Source organism: Amia ocellicauda, chromosome 13 (genome assembly GCF_036373705.1).
Source record: "Amia ocellicauda isolate fAmiCal2 chromosome 13, fAmiCal2.hap1, whole genome shotgun sequence".
Lineage (NCBI taxonomy): Eukaryota > Metazoa > Chordata > Actinopteri > Amiiformes > Amiidae > Amia > Amia ocellicauda.
In genome coordinates, this window is record NC_089862.1 from 7,596,276 (window position 1) to 7,617,011 (window position 20,736).

The 20,736-nt window shown below is 38.3% G+C and overlaps 1 protein-coding gene across 11 annotated transcripts in view; it reads left to right on the forward strand.

The window, feature by feature from the left end:
• Positions 1–20,736, forward strand: part of prom1a (prominin 1a) — a 90,079-nt gene that overhangs the window by 32,124 nt on the left and 37,219 nt on the right. For 9 of the 11 annotated variants that reach the window (XR_010821730.1, XR_010821735.1, XR_010821731.1 and 6 more), the window contains exons 3-5: positions 13,654–13,721; positions 14,379–14,405; positions 16,478–16,683. Coding sequence is in view for 4 of the 11 variants with exons in the window: in XM_066719813.1 (XP_066575910.1) it covers positions 13,654–13,721; positions 14,379–14,405; positions 16,478–16,683 (301 nt within the window). In the remaining 7 variants the exon portion in view is untranslated. The remainder of the gene's footprint in view (positions 1–13,653; positions 13,722–14,378; positions 14,406–16,477; positions 16,684–20,736) is intronic. The other 2 variants (XR_010821733.1, XR_010821736.1) reach the window with 1 other exon arrangement.

Below are 20,736 nucleotides of genomic sequence, written 5' to 3' on the forward strand. Positions count from 1 at the left end.
AACTCCTCCCCCCAATATTGTAAAGTTATGTGAACATTGCCACACTCAAAAGTAAGGTGATTCATATCATACCATTCATAATATATGTATAATTGAACTCGTAATTTTCTTCTGAATTTCAGACTTTACTGCATTGAAATCACTGCAAACTTGTTAACTTCATTTTAGAGACAATGCCCAATAAAATCTGATTGAATTTAGCATACAAGAAAAAGAACATCTATACCCTGATCAATCCACAAAAAATACACTCAAATACAATTTAATATCTAGTTATCTTCTCATTGCAAGAATATACCATACTAAGCCTGATTTACATTTACATATTGTCTTATTAGGATTTCAACCAGTACAAACCAGGAGCCACTAGCCTTGTGGGATCAATGCCAACCGATCCTTCCTCACTTTCACCTAATATCTGGCAACAATTCAGTATCTGAGTTCCCAGCTGGAACACAAACCGCATGATACAGAGCCACTCTAGGACCAGGATAGAGAGCCATTGTTCCAGAGGACACAGTGTGATTTTTATATTAAATAAAGCAAATGCATATAAACTCAAAGATGCACTTAAAGGAAAGCTCACACTGGTTCTAAAATCACGGTTTTATTTATTTTTGTGTTATAGTGTATAAATCAGACTTTTCCGGACCGAGTCCATCATATAAGCAACTTTTAAAAATGTAACATGTTAATCTTACCAAATAATGTCAAACTTCGGTGTGTTAGTCTGGATGTTTTGTGTCCTAACATGGATAGCGGGAAAATATATGAATCCCCAGATTTATATTCCCCATGGCAGCTAGCAAGTTAATCCAGTCAATTCGTTTTTACCTCCAAAACCAGAGGAGATTAATCTGTAGGGGAGATTTCAAGTAAGCAATCACATATTAAAATAAATACATAAAACCACAATCTGCAGTGATTACTTTGATTGCCTACACTGGTTAGCATGAATTGGCTAATGCACAGTAATGTGTGTTACAGTGTGTGTGTGTTCTACCATTCTTATTCCAGTACAATTTGTACAAAGGATTTTGATTTATTTTGCAATAACATGGGTCGTTAAAGATAAACACTGTCCCTACACTGCACCACTTACAAATAATAATAAATTGTACCACCATAATGATTGCTTGTAGATCTTTTTACTTATCAATTTTAGTCCAAACTGAAATAGAAACATTCAGTTTTATAGCAACCCAAACTGAAAAAAGAGTGGTATGTATCTTACTTATACACCTATAACACATAGATGCATAAAACCATAGTTTTAGAACTACTGGGACCTTTCCTTTAAAGGAATGTTATATATAAATCTTATAATAAGACTACTGGTCAATTCTATAGTCATTGTTAGTGGAAATAATATGTATTCCTGTCAGTGTCTCTTTGACCCCTGTCATAATGCCTTAGCCAGTGAAACCACTGGATTGTGGTATGATCTACCACTTGTGCAACTGGACTGGAGGGAAATATCCTTTCTTACTACTGTAAATCTGTCAGTGAGCAACAATGCACATGATTCACTAAGCACAGTATAAAATCTTACTGAATTCACCAGCCAAAGTTCAATGTAAACTATTGAGTCAGCTTAGAGACCTCATCAGTTTATTGAACAATTAGTGTGTTTACATAGCTATCCTAACGGCATCTGCAAGCATAAGGAAGAAAAGGGTCCCGCTTTAGACAATCAATTAAAATCAATGTGTGTGTTAATGCTGTCAGTGTTCACAAACTCTTCGTTGAGTTGTTGAGGCAGTGATTTTTAGACCTACCACACTTGGCAGTGCAAAGAGCTCTTGTGGCTCGAGTTCGCTTATCATGCCTGCATTGTCACAACAGCCCATTACTTCCCTAGACATCCCCACAACCTGAATTGTCACCAGCATAGGCATGGGTTTAACGGGGATGAGAGAGAGCGATTGAGAAAGCTTCAATTTGTCCGCCTCAATTCATAAGAATCACTTTTTGAAATGTGGTGAAAGACACGATCATTGGAGATGTTATTTACGAGGTGTATAGGGGAAATTGTCCCCCCCCCCCACTCTCTCTGACATGTCCCTCCACACTGGAGAAGCCAGCAGTAACCTCCCTATTATTATAGTAATGTGTATCGCATTTGGACAACTTCTCCACACTCAAAAACATATGGAGTGTGAGTAAAGCTGGACAACGTCTCTATTTCTCCTGTACAAAATGAGGAAGTACATCAATAGCTGTGGTAATGCATCTTAAAACATATTTTTGGAGGCGGGGGATCCTTCTTCCAACATATTGTACTTTGAAGACTAAAGTAATGATAAGCATTTTGCACTTGATTGCCCACTCTATATTAACATGTAGCCTACCAACAATTCTAGTCACAAATTAAAAAAACATTGGCTTTAAGTGGAAAAGGATGGAGACTAACTAATGCCACAGTATATCCTGCTGTGTGTTTCTTTGGGGGACAAGATATTTGAAAAGCCATGTTGATTTGAAAGGTGACAGACATAAACAAACAGGTGTAGTGTTGATATGACTCTCCAAGGCATATTTCCTGCACACGTACACAGTGTTGGAGAGGTGTCTTTCATTATCTTATTTTTCCACAATCTCTACTTCACACTATCAACACTTTGCTCTCTCTCAAAGAAAAACAGATAAAGAAAATAGATTAACCCCTTCGTTTTAAAGCAGCCAGGACTAGGTCATGTTTGTCAGTGTACTGTTAAAGCCTACCGGTTCATCCCAGAACATATCATTTCTAGAGGTCTTGATGATGCCCTAAAATCATGTCACAACTGTATTAAAGATGGATACCGTATTCGTCCTAATAGACGCGCAATGTGCAAAGACAAGACCCTTTGCATGCGTGTCTAATAAGTATGACATCCCAAAATTTGCATTTTTCCCCACAAGTCATGATTTTTGTACATTTATGTATAGTTCATCATTTTAAAGTTATGACAATATTTGTCCGTTTTACCAATCATGAAAAGGCGATGCATGCATTCATGACCTTGTTATACAGGAAAATCAATCAATGGCAACCAATTTTGAGCGGGTCCTCTAAAATCATTGGGGATGTGTTCTTGAAGATAGCGTCAACTTAAGGGGAATTAATAACCATAAGAAATAATGTGAACAGCCCTAGATGTGTTCCAACACCCCCAAAAAAATTGCGAGGACCCCCTATATATTGCATTCCAAAGTACCACAATGCATACCAGCCTGTAGATTGTACCATCTACAACAAGTGTGCTGATTCGCTGATTTGTCAATTCACCTTGGAGAACTGCAGGCTGAGAGAGCTGTGACACTTTTGAGGTTATTTTGCCTCCAGAATGCTTTGAAAACCCTATTAAAATAAGGCACAAAGAGTCTCACAGAGGAGTAGCAGAGCTAAGATTGTCTGTTCATCAGCAGTCTTCTCTTTCATCAGCATTATATTTCATTTTTATTCATCATTATGAAATAAATCAGGAACCACTTAGTAACAATATACCTTTCGGGTCAATGGATTGACAAAGAAGTGTTTGTATGGAATGACACATACTCATACTCATAATCCTAAGTAACTGAGCTGAGCTGTGGATTGATTTCAAATACTTCCTCCTCCATCAAAAATATAACAATGGAAAATATCTGTACTAAACAAGATGAAAGAATATGCACAGGTTTTGTTTGTTAGTATCTTTACCATTCAAGACTGGCAAGTTAGAAGGGAAAATGTATTTCACAAAAGTTTGGTAAGGATGATATATTTGTGTGTGTGTTGGGGGGTGGGGAGTTTAAAATCCTGAAAACTCCATAAACTGTGTTCGTTTGTCTGCGAAAAAGTCCACCCCATCACTTGAAAAAAAAATTGTTGCAGAATTTACAAACTAAACGGGCACAAGCTTCACATTTTCAGACACCCACACTGTTTATTTTTACCTAAATGGCTGACCTTCTATTTTTGTCCTTGCTTAAATTCTAGCAGGATTGATTTATTTTTATTTTTTTGTTTCATCTCTTTTCAAAGAAGAATGAGGTATTGTGCATGCATAGCCTGCAGCCATTTTTGTTTTTCATTTGCAAATAAAACTTTAATTCCTTCATAACACTTCCATGCACAAGTATCTATACATTAGAGGAACACTGAACTAATTAAAATACCGAAGCCATTGTTTATCTTTTCATCATGTGGCTTTGTTTCAGAATTTGTGTTATTGATTCATGGTGCAGTAGCCCTGGGATTTCACATGGCAGTTCAATCGACAGCATCAAGTTGAATGAAGCTGGCCAATCAGTTTCTTTTGAAACGGGTATCAGAAAACCTGTAATTTACACAAGTATGTTAACATCAGACCAGATGACTGCAATTAATCTGCAAAATACTGCAAAATACTGTAAGACTATGCAGTAGATTGTCTAAATATAATTCAAAGAACAGGAACAGAATTAAAAGCTTTTTCAGTCAACTGATATATTAATTAAGATCTCTGAGTATGGGTATGGACAGTTTGCAGTGTATGCCTGCAGCTTGTGTGTGTGGACTTTGAACCAGGCTGTGAGCGGAGATGCAGTGCATGTATTCTATCTTTCAGTTTGTGATATTTACTGGAGTGTATGGCCTCTTTCTGGCAATGATGGCTACTTTGTGTGGATCTCTTTATCAGGCTGTGCTTCCTCACTTCCTCACAGTAGGCATCAGAGAGACAGATCTGTCTGCTGTGCTACTCCAGCTGGGATCTCTGTACTGCAGTCTCAGGAGAATGGAGAGCTCTATATATATCTTTCCCAAGTGGGGCCATTTTTCCAGGTCTTTAGCAGAGGATACATTATGAGTAAAACATACAGTGAGGGAAAAAAAGTATTTGATCCCCTGCTGATTTTGTACGTTTGCCCACTGACAAAGAAATGATCAGTCTATAATTTTAATGGTAGGTGTATTTTAACAGTGAGAGACAGAATAACAAAAAAAAAAATTATAAATGGATTTGCATGTTAATGAGTGAAATAAGTATTTGACCCCTTCGACTTAGTACTTGGTGGCAAAACCCTTGTTGGCAATCACAGAGGTCAGACGTTTCTTGTAGTTGGCCACCAGGTTTGCACACATCTCAGGAGGGATTTTGTCCCACTCCTCTTTGCAGATCCTCTCCAAGTCATTAAGGTTTCGAGGCTGACGTTTGGCAACTCAAACCTTCAGCTCCCTCCACAGATTTTCTATGGGATTAAGGTCTGGAGACTGGCTAGGCCACTCCAGGACCTTAATGTGCTTCTTCTTGAGCCACTCCTTTGTTGCCTTGGCTGTGTGTTTTGGGTCATTGTCATGCTGGAATACCCATCCACGACCCATTTTCAATGCCCTGGCTGAGGGAAGGAGGTTCTCACCCAAGATTTGACGGTACATGGCCCCGTCCATCGTCCCTTTGATGCGGTTCAGTTGTCCTGTCCCCTTAGCAGAAAAACACCCCCAAAGCATAATGTTTCCACCTCCATGTTTGACGGTGGGGATGGTGTTCTTGGGGTCATTCCTCCTCCTCTGACCACAACACTTTCACCCAGTTCTCCTCTGAATCATTCAGATGTTCATTGGAAAACTTCAGACGGGCCTGTACATGTGCTTTCTTGAGCAGGGGGGCCTTGCGGGCGCTGCAGGATTTCAGTCTTTCACGGCGTAGTGCATTACCAATTGTTTTCTTGGTGACTATGGTCCCAGCTGCCTTGAGATCATTAACAAGATCCTCCCGTGTAGTTCTGGGCTGATTCCTCACCGTTCTCATGATCATTGAAATTCCACGAGGTGAGATCTTGCATGGAGCCCCAGACCGAGGGAGACTGACAGTTATTTTGTGTTTCTTCCATCTGCGAATAATCGCACCAACTGTTGTCACCTTCTCACCAAGCTGCTTGGCGATGGTCTTGTAGCCCATTCCAGCCTTGTGTAGGTCTACAATCTTGTCCCTGACATCCTTGGACAGCTCTTTGGTCTTGGCCATGGTGGAGAGTTTGGAATCTGATTGATTGATTGCTTCTGTGGACAGGTGTCTTTTATACAGGTAACGAGCTGAGATTAGGAGCACTCCCTTTAAAAGAGTGCTCCTAATCTCAGCTCGTTACCTGTATAAAAGACACCTGGGAGCCAGAAAACTTGCTGATTGATAGGGGATCAAATACTTATTTCCCTCATTAACATGCAAATCAATTTATAACTTTTTTGAAATGCGTTTTTCTGGATTTTTTTGTTGTTATTCTGTCTCTCACTGTTAAAATACACCTACCATTAAAATTATAGACTGATCATTTCTTTGTCAGTGGGCAAACGTAAAAAATCAGCATGGGATCACATACTTTTTTCCCTCACTGTAACCTGTGTAATCACTGTGTGATTATTTAAAGTGCAATCTGCTCTTTAGTTGTAAGATGCCCATATTTGCACTGCATAAAGCTTAAACAGTATTACTATTTAATGTGTTAAGGAGGAGTGAGTGTTGGAAATGTAAAAAGCTGAGCCCTCGCTGAGCCCTCACAAAACAACAATATCCAGAATGAAATGAAACGTGATGCACTGGCCTTTTTGTGGATTTTGTTAGGTATAGTACACTGACATTTAAATTCAAGTAAAGTAACAGACAAAAATAAACACTATTCTAGTACTTTGTTTCAATGTACTTTAACAGCCAAATCCATTTTTTTGCACTTTCACAAAACACAACAGTGAGATGCAGGAGATAGGCTGCATTATCTGCCCCAGAGCAAAGACCCCCAACCAGCAGGAGACCATTCAGCCTGAACCATTTTAGAAGTTGTCCGATGTATCCATGATCTGACATTTGTGACAGCCTTTCCCTGTGTCTTTCTCTTTTGACCTTTTATTTGAGTGGTCTGAAACAATATTTAAAGTTGCCATGTTGAGTCAACAGTAAGACCTGTGTTATATTAGTTCAGTATGTGAGGTGTTCCTGTTATGGTAGCCTATACAGGTCATTTAGTTCAGATTGGGTATGAGATTGCCAAAGCAGGGTGTTTTTAAAGATGGTTTCACAAAGGGAAGTCTGGCAATATTAACATTTTTGAACATCTCAGAAAGTATCAGTTGTGGAAGTGCGATAAACAAACATGTTGTATCGCTGTTGTGTTCCCAGCTGTGTGAGTGATTCCTGTTATGACAGAGATAAAGCCCTGTCATTGCCAGTAGACAAACAAAAGAGGAAAGCCTGGATTATGAAAATTCACACATACAGCTCTTAACTGATTCATAACAATTTAAAAATAAGATGTGTATTTACAAAATGTGAAATGTCACTTAAATAATACAAGTTTGAATACAAGTGTCACCTAAGTAACCTAATACTATTGATTTCAGCTAGATCCAAAGGCATAGTCATAATATAGCTAGGGCTGCTCGTTTTTGGTTTTTATTTTCCGACTATCTGCCTTTAAGATTCTTAACCAACATGGCTTTTTCTAAAAGTTACAAAGTATAATTAGTTACTTTTTGCATTCCCAGTACTAGGCTAATATTATTATTGTTTCACAGATTAATGATGGCACAAGAATGTGTATCAAACACTTCAAGGACGATGTTTGCCTGTTATTTACTGTATTATTTTTTGGTCTGTATAATGACTGCTGTGTGCTACATGCATGTTCTGTATAAAAGGGCATTAAATTCCCAAAGAAAGAACGGAAAGAACACATTTGCCATATATTTTGCACCTATGCATAATGTGCCTATTTACTCATACTACAACAAGCCAGATTAAGCCAGTCACAGAAGGCTCTGTGTTTTTATGTCAGATGAAAAAATTACCAAAATCTATACGTGACCGTAGACCTGCCTACCTGCAGTCTTTATGGCGATTCAATTAACTTATTTGATTGAAAACATAGCTCTCTTAAGCTGTAACCACTGTCTTCCACTTTCACTGCAGCAATTGAAAAACTGGTTATAATATGGACTCATATTTAATCTAGAGCTATAGTATAAGACTTGACGAGCTATGGTACAGTTATTTATGATGGCAGTGTTTCTCCTAGAAAATCACATAGGCCCAGTGCTTATTTGTCCGTTTGTCTGTGTGTGTTGTATAGGGTAAGTCCAGTCTGTTTGCAAACACTGCCTTTTTGTGGCCGATGTTACCTTCGATATCATGCGTGTATCCCTCGATCCAATTACTTCTCCTGCTTTGACCTTGGAATTATCTCTTCTTCATCTGCCCACTTATTTCTTTCCACCCGTGTAATTTCTGGTAAATACTCGATATTTTTTGACCAGATTGTTGTGTCTGTTTCGTTTTAAAAATTAAGTTGGCGCTGGCATGAATAAAATCTATTTGGTACCGGGAAGGGAAAATTGCAGAATGTAGAGGAGCATAAAAGGTGAAATAATCTATCACTTTACAGAGCAGTGAGTGGACGAGATGTTCTGGGAATTGGTAAACAGGACCAAAATGCTGAATGCAGACTGCTTAAGCACAGGGATTGCAATGGGCTGTGCCATTTCAGTTCCAGCATAAGGACATTCTGATTTCTCAGTGCTTCTGAAGTGAGTTAGGACTTGAAATCCACAAGATTTATTTCTTATGCACTCACATTTGAATATTTATTACTCATGTTTCTGTGTTTGTGAATATGTAAAATATGTGTGTGTATGTAAACTGTGGCATGGCGTGGGGTGTGAGCTGTGTCCTGTTTGGGTCTAGCTTTAGCATTGTCTTTGTTAATGTCTGTTCCAGGGTTCGTTTAATGCAGGACAGGGGTGGGTATTTTGGCAGGTGCATGACGTGGCACTTTTTCCATCATGCAGGGTGCTAAGAGGTTGATGTAAAAGTCTCCTCCTGTACCACATCTCTCATGCTATCACAATATATAAGTATATATATTTGTGTATGTGTATATATGTATAATATAATATGCTTTAAATTGGGTATTAGTTTAAATTCAGTCATCTTTCATCTAGTTAAATGCTAGACTGCGAGACTCTCAGATACCCACCATAGTCAATAATATTGTGCTTCTCATTTTCTTTTTTTTGCGATCATAGACATCAGTAAATGTCAGCCATTTAAATAGTAACTGAAAATCTAGAAATTACACATAAATTCTGTATTAGCTGAAGGGCATGATTAACATTTGAAAGTCAATATCCTATGCTGTCCATCTGCAATGTATGTGAACGGGGAGAAACGTTTCTAACCAAATCAGATATGATTGTTTTGTCAGACTTTTTATGTTTTTCTGGAGGCAAGTGCTGACATCCCAGTGCTCTGTGGTTTGTGCTGTGGGAATGGTAATGCAGCAGGACAGTAGCAATAGTCCTATCTTTCTGCTGTCAACAAGTTCACTGAAACCAGTGAAGTCACTTTGGGCAGATGAAAGCACCGCTGCTGTGTGTACTTAGGAAACGGTAAACAGACAGCTTGGGGGTCAGTGCATTAACGTAAGCACTGCTGTAGGTGATCTTCATCAGGACAATCTCTTTAACGGTCTTGGTAATCCAGGGAGCTGACATGGCAGTATGTAACGTAACAGCCATACCCTACTGCAGAGATCTGGCTTGCCTCACCACAACTTCACTGCTCTAGTTAAAAAAAAAAAAAAAAAAAAAAAAACTTTAAGATTGTTGAAAGTTGTAAGAAGGATGAAAGTTCCTTACCATGGCATGACTGAAAGCAGGTGCTCCTTAAACACTCACAGGACATGATAAACACCTTTAGTCAGTTTCTGTTCAGCAAAATCTGCTGCTCTCACACAAACTGATGTGAAGCACTAGTCACACATCTGCTGTACTCCCCTGATACTTAAGAACATAAAAAAACTGAACCAAGGAGGCTATGACTGAAATGAACAGGCAGCAAGAAAAGGATTATAAAGTGTACTGTACTGATATTTACTTGTCCTGGCTATGGAGAACCATTTAAAGCATAATTTAGACAATACATTTTTGAGAATGTTTGCCTTTTGTATTTTATTATTTCACTGTGAAGCCCCAGTAATATGGAGGATAATCTGTGCCAAAATCATTCAATAAATAAATCTGTATATAAATAAATACATAAATAATGTGGAAATAAATAAATGCATAAATAAATGTTGAAGTAAATACATAAATGAATGAATGTTGAACAAAATGAATGAAAACATAAAATATACACCGATCAGCCATAACATTGTGACCACTGACAGGTGAAGTGAATGACACTGATAATCTCGTTATCATGGCGCCTGTCAGTGGGTGGGATATATTAGGCAGCAAGTGAACATTTTGTCCTCAAAGTTGATGTGTTAGAAGCAGGAAAAATGTGCAAGCGTAAGGATCTGAGCGACTTTGACAAGGACCAAATTGTGATGGCTAGACGACTGGGTCAGAGCATCTCCAAAACTGCAGCTCTTGTGGGATGTTCCTGGACTGCAGTGGTCAGTACCTACCAAAAGTGCTCCAAGGAAGGAAAAGCAGTGAACCGGCGACAGGGTCACGGGTGGCCAAGGCTCATTGATGCACGTGGGGAGCGAAGGCTGGCCCATGTGGTCTGATCCAACAGACTAGCTACTGTAGCTCAAATTGCTGAAATTGTTAATGCTGGTTCTGATAGAAAGGTGTCAGAACACACAGTGCATCGCAGTTTGTTGCGTATGGGGCTGCGTAGCCACAGACCCGTCAGGGTGCCCATGCTGACCCCTGTCCACTGCCGAAAGCGCCTACAATGGGTATGTGAGCATCAGAACTGGACCACGGAGCAATGGAAGAAAGTGGCCTGGTCTGATGAATCACGAGTTCAGGGTGTTGACTTGGCCTTCACATTCCCCAGATCTCAATCCAATCGAGCATCTGTGGGATGTGCTGGACAAACAAGTTCGATCCATGGAGGCCCCACCTCGCAACTTACAGGACATAAAGGATCTGCTGCTAACGTCTTGGTGCCAGATACCACAGCACACCTTCAGAGGTCTAGTGGAGTCCATGCCTCGACGGGTCAGGGCTGTTTTGGCAGCAAAAGGGGGACCTACACAATATTAGGCAGGTGGTCATAATGTTATGGCTGATCGGTGTATGTTGAAATGTATACATTTAATTATTTAAATGTATTTAAATGAATGTATTTAAACATTTATTTATTTAATCATTTAATTGTCGATCATTCAATAATAGACCATGAAATTGCTATTGGTTCGTGGGTTTTGTCCATCTCTGCAAGGGAAGCAAATTCAAACATGCCATTGGTCTATCAGTTTTTTGTGCTGTGCTCGATTGTTTGTGACTGCTATCTCCAAATCTTGAAGGAGGCATTTAAAATTATAAAAATATCTAACTTTCAGCCCCAAGAGTTTTTTTGAGATTGTCAAGGAACTACTTTAGCAAATGAACTTGATGTCAATACAGTTAGTCAAGATGTTATTTTGTATCGCGTGGAAAACCTTTTGGAAAGACTTGGTCAAATTGTGGATCTCAGTGATTATGATATTGACAATGTAATTGTCGGTAATTTGCAAGAATTTTTGAACAGCGTCTCGCTGCAAAAGAACGAAATTGCAACGTTAAGCAGAAACTGCCCTGATCGAACATTATTCGATTTATCAGCCAGGAGAATTGAGGCTTATGGTTTGCATGCTCCTGAAATTGCAAGCCTATTTGGTGTGTCGGAAAGCACTGTTAGGAGAATAATGGGAGTGTCAAAAACCACCAAATGTAGAAAACGCTTAATGTGTCTTATTCTTGTGTGTAACAGGGCTCATCAGGTATATGAGCTTGTTACAAGTGACGTAACCCCTCTGTGAATCAGTACAGTGATAAAACTCACGTGGTCCTTTGGCGTAGCAGGTTTATGACTCAGCTGGGTGCAGTGGTGCGCTGATTAAATCATGACCAGGGTGCTCCAACCTGCACCGCTACATGTGCTGTAAGCATAACTATTACTTTTCAAAGTTTGTACATTTACATTTGGGCACTTCCTAATGCTACCAATAAAAGATGGAGACTTTTATATAACATTAACAATATAATAACAATAGCAATTGAATGGTTGACAATGAAAAGATTAAATAAATAAATATATATTGAAATAAAAAAGTTTAAATAAATGTTTAAACACATAATTAAATGATTAAATGTATAAATGTCAGTATATATTTTAACATGCATTTATTTTATTTTTATTTTTTTATGTATGTATGTATTTAAACATTTATGTATGTATTCATTTATTTATGTATTTATTTATTTAAGTATTTATTGATTGATTGATTTTGGCACAAAGTATCATCCATACAGTAAGAGTTGCATTTTATAGGAAAACAAATAGAGAAATGGAACAATAATTTAAATACTACAACACTAAAACTATATTAATTGCTTGAAAGGGGAATCAAAAGTCATACATTGTACTTTGCTCCATTGCATTATTCCAAACGCCTTATTTCCATGTATTATCTACAATTATGTAATAAACAAATGTAGAAGTATGGTAATACAAAAAAGGCCTCTACAATTATATGGGGGGGGGAACTAAATAAACTGTAATTACCTTGCCTCTTCTCCACACAGCAGTGCTTTGTTGAATATTATATCAAATCTTTGCAAAGATGCCTGTCATGGGTTCGCTAGTCAAAATGGCTTTCTATTTTTTTTCTCCTCTTTCCCACTGACTTTCCCCTAAGCACTGCATTGTACCAAGGGGAATTCCCTTCATCTTCATGAACTAATGTACATGCTCCATTCTACAGTTCATTAAACTAGTGAATGATACTGGAGGCTGTCATCAGTAGAAACAATATATTAAATAGGTTTTTCTATCACAGAGGGATGAATGTGGGCATCGGAATGATGGTGATATTACCTAGGGAAACAAAAGGGAGGGTTCTGGGAATGACAGCAAAACAAAATAAAAGTATGTTGGATAATTAAATGTATTATATTTTTAACAGCCATGTAAGTGGTTCTTACTTATCTGAATTGCTGTTCAGCCAGACACAAGAATGAGAAGTGGTCCTTACCATCAGATGTGACTAATTGACATAGATGGTAATAGATAATGTGAAATTCAGTGCCATCTGGGGAACAATCCATCTCCCTCAGCAAAACATTAAGGTTTCTTAAAGGATTATGAAATGACACGAAAGCAAGCTATTGCTGTTTAACCCATTTACACTTTGTTACTCTTGCCCATCAATAAGAGTCTGATTCGGCTGCACAGTTGAAGCATTACATTTTTTCTCTTTTGCGATTATCGTTTTGCAGTGCAATAGATCACTTTCTAGGCACATCTTGACGCATTCTCGAGTGTTGTTTCTCCTGAGTGTTTTCTGTTTTTCGTTTCTCATGAGCACTTTTCCTCAGCAGCAGTCAGCAACCTACATCTCAGCTCCTGTTCTCCCACTGATCCTCCCTGCAGCTCATATACCCACCTCTGGTTTAAAATAGCAACGCTGTGAACTTTCACACACATGCAGTACTGTGATTGGATGTATGTGAGGATATCCAAAGAAGGATGTGATGCACTATACTGGAAAGCCTTTGCTGACGAGTGTAATTTGTTATTATTCTAAACCAATGCTAATGACTGCAATGTAACTGTCTCCTCTTCAATACATGTTAAACATTAGAACTGTCACAAAAACAATGGTTTCCTCTTTCCTTTTGCACTACATACAATATAATTCTGTATCTTTGTGTCCTTTCAGATCTTGTCACCAAAATAGCCCAGGAAACATTTGGAACATATGGATCGGGTCGAATCGAGTACCACAAGGTAAGGTCTGGGCTGGATGACACTGACAAATACCCACCGGGAATAATAGCTAGGAAGTAAAATCTACCTTAAGAAAATGTGGATTCTGATCCTCTCTGTGGGCTACATAATGCCTCATTTAGTCAACATCCATCAGTGCATCGAAGTGTTGTGCAAAATTAATGAATAATAATTACTGTTACCAATAGTGTCCTCATGAGAAGAAATTAATTTGTTGCTCATAGTTACTGTAGAATTAAAGAACACATCTGGTTAACTGGAAAGGAAATATTTGGACTTAAGATGCATTGATTTGCTGATTAGCAACTTTTTAGAAAAAAGGACATTTAACAATAACTTCACCACTTTCTATCAGTCCTGTATGACTAAATAAACCATAATAATCAGTCTTGGATAAAGTGAACAGGCCTTCTGGGATCAGTGGCATTGATTTTACTGTTTCTAGTATGAATAACTATATTTGCAGGATCTGTATGCCATTCCTACGCCATAAATATGATCCATTTTGTTTTCTTGTCACCTGTGACCCATTCATTTTGTCTTGTTGTTCTGTGTTCATTTACCCTCAATGATTATTCCTTCACTCATTTCCGTGACTTTGTCTTCTGCATGCTGCTGCCTCATTACATGTGCTCTCCATCTGCTCTGGTCCATCAGCCAGAAAACGTTGTTCTGACACTCCAGGTAAAGTTGCACACTCCCTGTTGCATGTGAGCCGCTTTCTGCTTGTGTGTGCATCTTCTGGTAGTTCAGCAATGCTCTGGAGAACTGTCTTAGAAATTACAAAATGTGAAACTTTGGACTCATCAGATGTGTAGTTCATATGTGTAACTGTAGTAATCAGAAGTCGAATTAAGGGGCGATGTAAAAGGATTTGGAATGGATTGAGAAACTTGTAATGGGTCATATAAAACAAAACTGTATGAAGACAAGCTGGCAGGCCTGTTATGGTGGACAATGCTGGTGCCCCTAGTCCTTCTTGCTTGGAAGAATTAGATCTGTTGGGGGTGGGGAGAGATGGACAACTTAAAGTAAGGTAGAGAATTGGACACTAACACATTTCTAAGACATTGTCTCCACCATTGAGTGTAAAGATTTGCACGTGTCCTGCAGGCGTACCACACATGATTGGCCTGACTGTGGATTAAGACGAGATCCTAGCCATGCCATTGAGGTGTCTGCAGAGTTTGTGGGTTCCGCCTCATTCCCTTGTGCATTTGCAGGGGATCAGCCTGAGAAGAAATGGAGCTGACGTTTATTTGTGTCATGTAGCAAACTGATTTTACTTTTGAACAGCCACAGTAAATTTTTAAGAGTTTATTTGTAAGTTAACTGTAATGATCAAAAGGAATGCAGAACATACAGTGGATAAAGAAGTGATAGCCTGTACCCTATTACAAGTGATCTACTTTTACAGCTGTGATTAGCACACACAGGACAAAGATGACTTTTGAAATGTTAGCTTGGAAGTTACCAGACCCTGAATAACTTGAATCATCTGACTGGTGGCTTTAATAGGTGGATCACCCACCATTTACCTTTCCAAGTGCACAGATAACAAAAAATCTTTTTTTTTTTGGCAAAGTAGATCAGAATAGTCTGCATTACTTTCTGAACTTTCTTTTATAAAGGGGAACTGCTGTTCCTACATTTCAAAAGCACTGTATCAGAAAGCTCAACTGAGAAGTGTCCGGAATCAAAGTATTTACTTGGTGGCTGAAAGCAATATTACAAGAAAACTTTGACCGTTTTGCATTTAGATGAAAGTGTAATGCTTTCATGACAGTTTTGAATAGGTTTAGTGTTTTTTTATTTCTACAGTAAGTTCCTGCTACTAGGTATTTGGACATAGTGTAGGATAAAATTCCATTCTAGGGGGCCCTTTTTTCTACCCTGTTTTCATTATCATAAAACACCTTCAATGGGCATGTGCATAAGCATGATAAATTCAACTATGACAAACAATACAAAATAGTTCTGCATCAGTTTGTCAGTGGATTCTGAAACTGAATTCAAAAAATGTACATGCATTCGTATAAAATTGGTATTAAAATCACCCTTTGCTAATATACGCTAGCTAACCCTAGATAGTTTGCTTTCTGTACATAGGTTAGGCTAATTATATACGATGACTATGGAAATAATAATGAAACTAACATATAAACGTTGGTTACACATACCAAGATTAGCAATGGTGTTGGACCACCCAAGGTTATTTTCTGAAGGGTAGTCCGAGACCAATTCCAATCGAGGTCTTTGAAACCAGCTGCAAATGTGTGAATTGCTCTTCAGCGTAATGTGATTTTATTATAGTCTTGGCAGATAGATGTACAGTATTTGGAATTTAAATCTAAGGGTTCATAATGTAATGACAAGGTTATTTTATGTATATTGTGGCCTATACATTCTGTAAAACAACTGCAACAACTTTTTTGTCTTGTAGTTTTGCACATTTCTACTTTTGGAAGTTGTGGGCCTCGAAGAAAACAACCTTAGAAATGCATCAAGATATGTTTAAATCTTAATGACATTGTCAACTTTAATAACGTAGACCTTCCATGATGAAACCAAGCCTCTGTTTCTATGTGAAGTTAGAAAAATATAAGAACTCTTTCTTAGTGCTGCTTTCAGGCTGTGTGCATTATTTATCTCCTGGAATATCTCAGCCTGAAAAACTAATCAAAGAAGATATTGTTGGCCTGTTAATTGCTGTAAAATTTATTAAAATGCTTTCAAGCTCTCTCTTTTAATTACAGGCCATCTACTATGAAATCGGTTTCATTGTGTGTGCCTCTCTGGGAGTTCTGTTTGTTCTTTTGATGCCTCTTGTGGGGCTATGCTTCTGCATGTGTCGTTGCTGTGACAACTGCGGAGGGGAGATGCACCAGAGACAGAAGAAGAACGCTGACTGCCGGAGAGGCTGCTTAACAACGCTCCTCTTCACCACATCTCTCGTCATCTCGTAAGTGAACTCTTCACACTTGGACAAAGCCCCGGAGCCTTCGGATATAATGTGGAAAAGTAAAGATGACAGGCAACAATACTGATTTTATACAGGCAGTTGTAGTTGAAAATATTCCCACCCTCAATTTGAGGCAGTTATTCAGTTTCATTTAGACTTATTAATATTGTCCTTAAAACACTTGTTTATGAATGATTTCTTTCCAGAGGCTGATGAACACTGATTCAGCTTATATACAAGCATTAAACTTTACATTTGACTGAATGCTTTCCATTTTTTAACTCCCTTCAAACAGTGTATGCAGGCTTATAATCACATAATTTGAGGCCATCGTTTAGTTTTTTTTTTTTGTTATAGATTCATCCAAGGCCTCGAAGACCTCTGTGTACAGTGCCTTTCCACACAAGTACATGCATCACTTTTATAAAAATTGTGATATTCTTGGTTATAGGTGCTTGGTTTTCAGTTGCTTGTTAAAAGTACATTGTTCTGCATCGCAGCTACAGTATCTTCAATCAAATGATTGAGTGTTTAATTGCCCTTTTTTATTGGTTTATAGGAAAACAGCATTTATAGACATTCCCCAAAGGTATCTTAGCTGCCGGGATACATGCTGCTTTCCCCTAGAAACCTGTTAATAGATATCTTAGAGGCCAGAAGGCAGAAAACTGATTGTACTGAGAGCTTTACATTGTAGAACAGGCAATATATTGCACATCTCTGGTTGCTCAGGCAGTTTTTAATACAAAAAAGCCAAGAGAACAATTGCCTTCTGTTTAATCCTGTCACTGCATAAGACTTAGTGCACTGCATAAGAGCTAGTGAGTAAAAAAGTCAAGACATTTGATATTCACAGAGAATCTCAAAGACAGATTGGAAATAGAGTGGAAGTGTCACAGAACCTTCTACGCTGTTCATTGCTGTGTGTCAGTGCTGTAGTCAAGACCACCATATCCGAGTCCGAGTCGAGACCAAGACCGGGACTGTCCGAGTCAAGATCGAGTCCTCAAGGGTCTGAGTCTGGGTGTGGAGGGAAGTACCATGACAAAGAAGTGCCAACAGGGTGGACAAAGTGCTGAGGAGGGCGGTCTCGGTCAATCCTCAGGTGGCGAGTCCAATACAAATACCAAGTCCAGACAGTGTCGAGTCCGAGATGAGACCGAGACCATGCAAATCCAGTCTCGATGTCTCCAGCTCTGCTGTGTGTTAGCTTTACGTTGATGCAGCCTGCTTAATAGACAGACTTATTTGGTATTCATCTTATAAATGTATCCGTATGACTTGAGCTATTTATGTATAGTGCCAAAGTGATTCCATTGCCCACGACTCTCACAGCTTTTGAGAACACTTGAGATAATTTCCATAATGCCATATTGCCTGGTGTTAATGACTGTCACACGGTTGGGAAGGATTGTGTTTTGTGCCTCAGCATGCCTTTCTGTGATGTCTCAGTTTTGTGTTTGTAAGGATCTGTCCATTTCTAATGGGAGGAAAATTATAGAATTAGCAGCCTGCACATCCTCAGTTTCCATTAATAATGAATGTAGAAATATAATATTGAAAGCTATTTTATCAAAGAGGTTCAATGACAGTGCTAAAAGAAGAGGAAGAAAATTGTTAGTGTTTGTACTAAATGTGTCTGTAAATAAGTTTAAAATAAACATATAAACTCAGGATGTGGCAACATGTACCATTTCTTAATAAAGCTAGTTCTGGATTTGTTTTTAATTGCGTTTTGTTGAACACAGAGGATTGTCCATTTTGAGATGCTCATAGAAAACGAGTACCGACTTGTATTGTGGCACCATTTTAGAATAGCTGTTGTTTTGCTGTTGCAAATACCCCAAAACACACTGGATAAAATACAGCTGTTATAAATCCATGATTACATGTTTACTGCGTTGTCATCTGACATCATTCTGACCAGAGGGTCCAGTTAAAGTTCATTAGACTAATTCCTGTTTGAGGAGAAAAAACATGATTAAAATAGTAAAGAGGTCAAGGATGGTGTCGTCATGTCATTAGAGCACGCTGTCACGGTGGAGGGAGATGAGAATCTTCAATCCAGTGATCTCTGACGGCAGTGTGCAGTGCCGCTGTCCTTGGCAATTATACTGGGAGAAGTGACTTACAGGTTGCCTTTTTTCTGCCAGTTTCTCTATGCGTTGTAAATCTGCAGTTCCTATTTCCCCCAACTGACGCTATTCCCTCTTTTTCATTTAAACCCATCAGGAGTATATGGCAGCAAAAATGAAAAGAAATGTCCAAATTAATAAAGCATAGCAGCACAGATGCTTATTCCAGGAGCGTGCAACCCTATTGCCTCATTCTCAAGATTACAGAAGTGCCATGCTTCATGCCTTTTTTGTTTTTCCATTTTTAAATATCGGAGGTAAATATATTATATGGTTTTCAAATATTCAGTACGTTGCAGTCGCTTCATTACAGCCATGAAGGACTAATACAGTTCTCTGTTTTTCAAATACATGTAGCAGTTCATTTATCAGTGTACCCATCAGACACTGGATTACATTAAGATATTCTGTGTGTGACAATTTTTAATTCAATGTTTGTAGTTTCAACTAGAAATATATCTACCAGATTGGAAGAGGATTTTGATCTAATATTTCCCTACTGCTTGTGCAATTCTGTTTTTTTTTTCCTCTGTTTGAGTCTCTGGTTCTCTAAATTAATACAAATAGTTAATACTCCAAACTAAATACAAATTAAAACAAATATCCAAGCTTAAACATCCATTATCTGCTATACTGCTGTTCCCATTTGACAGGTGCAAAATTAAATAAGTGGCATTTTGCAACAGTGCTATTTTTGAACATAAAACCTCCAGGAGCTATAAAACATGTTGGCTGTGTCAGTAACACCTCTATAAAGACCTGCTCACGTGCTGATAAGCAACTGAATCCTGCTTTGGTAGGATTTCAGAAAATATCTTTCTTACAGCAGACAGCCCTATTGTGATTTACAGCATAGCAGATCAATACTGTGGTGTGATTGTATTTATTTTCCCCACTTTTAGCAGATTTTAATGAGAGAAGACTTGAGCCTTCTAGTCCAGGCTTAAATACTGTCTAGGGTTCTGGGAAGCTGGTTGAAAAACATCTGAAAACTGTCTCGACCGAAGCCAAATTTTCTCTTAATCCTAAATCAAAGCTGAGGTTTATTAATGTGCTCCTGGATTCTGTCAATCTATATTTAATTTTAAAGCTTAGCAAGAAATGCTGATGCAAGAAAAGTTGGTGCAACAGAATTAAAATTCTATTGAAAAAATGTATGTACTAAAGTACCTTATTGTCAAACATAAACACTTACTTTTTCATGCATGGTTATAAGCATTAATGTCGTAGTCCCTTATGTATAATCATCATCTTCCTGACCAATTCTGTCTTGCTTTTATTTGGTGAATTCCATAATATTCCTAAAACCTAAAGATAATTATTTCTACCACTGTCTTATGAGGTCCACTGCAGTCCACTGACCATCTGTTCAGCTACATGAGTTTGAGGGTCTTGTTGTACCAGTCATACCTTCAGCAGGTGTTCTTTTGGGGGAGTGAAGTTTAGTATTAATTGAGTATTAATTTGGACTAATCTAATTAATACTCACCCCAGACTTGAGTGTGTTATACAGGTTGCTTGGTATTGTTCAGTGTTGAGGATGTCCCATTGCAGGGATACGTTTCCTTATGTATGTTATCTGGCTCTTGGGTGCACAGTAATTTAAAAATACTAAATGAAGATGATGATGTCTGTGACAGATGACATAGGACTAATATCTTGGTTCTGAGTGTTTTTAGGTTGTTAATGGCCAGCTGCTTACGTCCGTTGCTCTTCCTTGATTAATGTGTTGAACAGCTTTGCCCTAAAGTAGACAAGATGTTTAGCATTGAAGTGCTCAGCCAACTGGCAGCCTTTACTCACTAATTTAGTTTTCAGGACTCTTGCATTCTTAGCCTTCAGCTATTGCCAGCCATTTGATTCAGGGGTTGGGGGGGCATTGTAAATGGCTACAGGCTTGAATCTGAATATTCCTGGG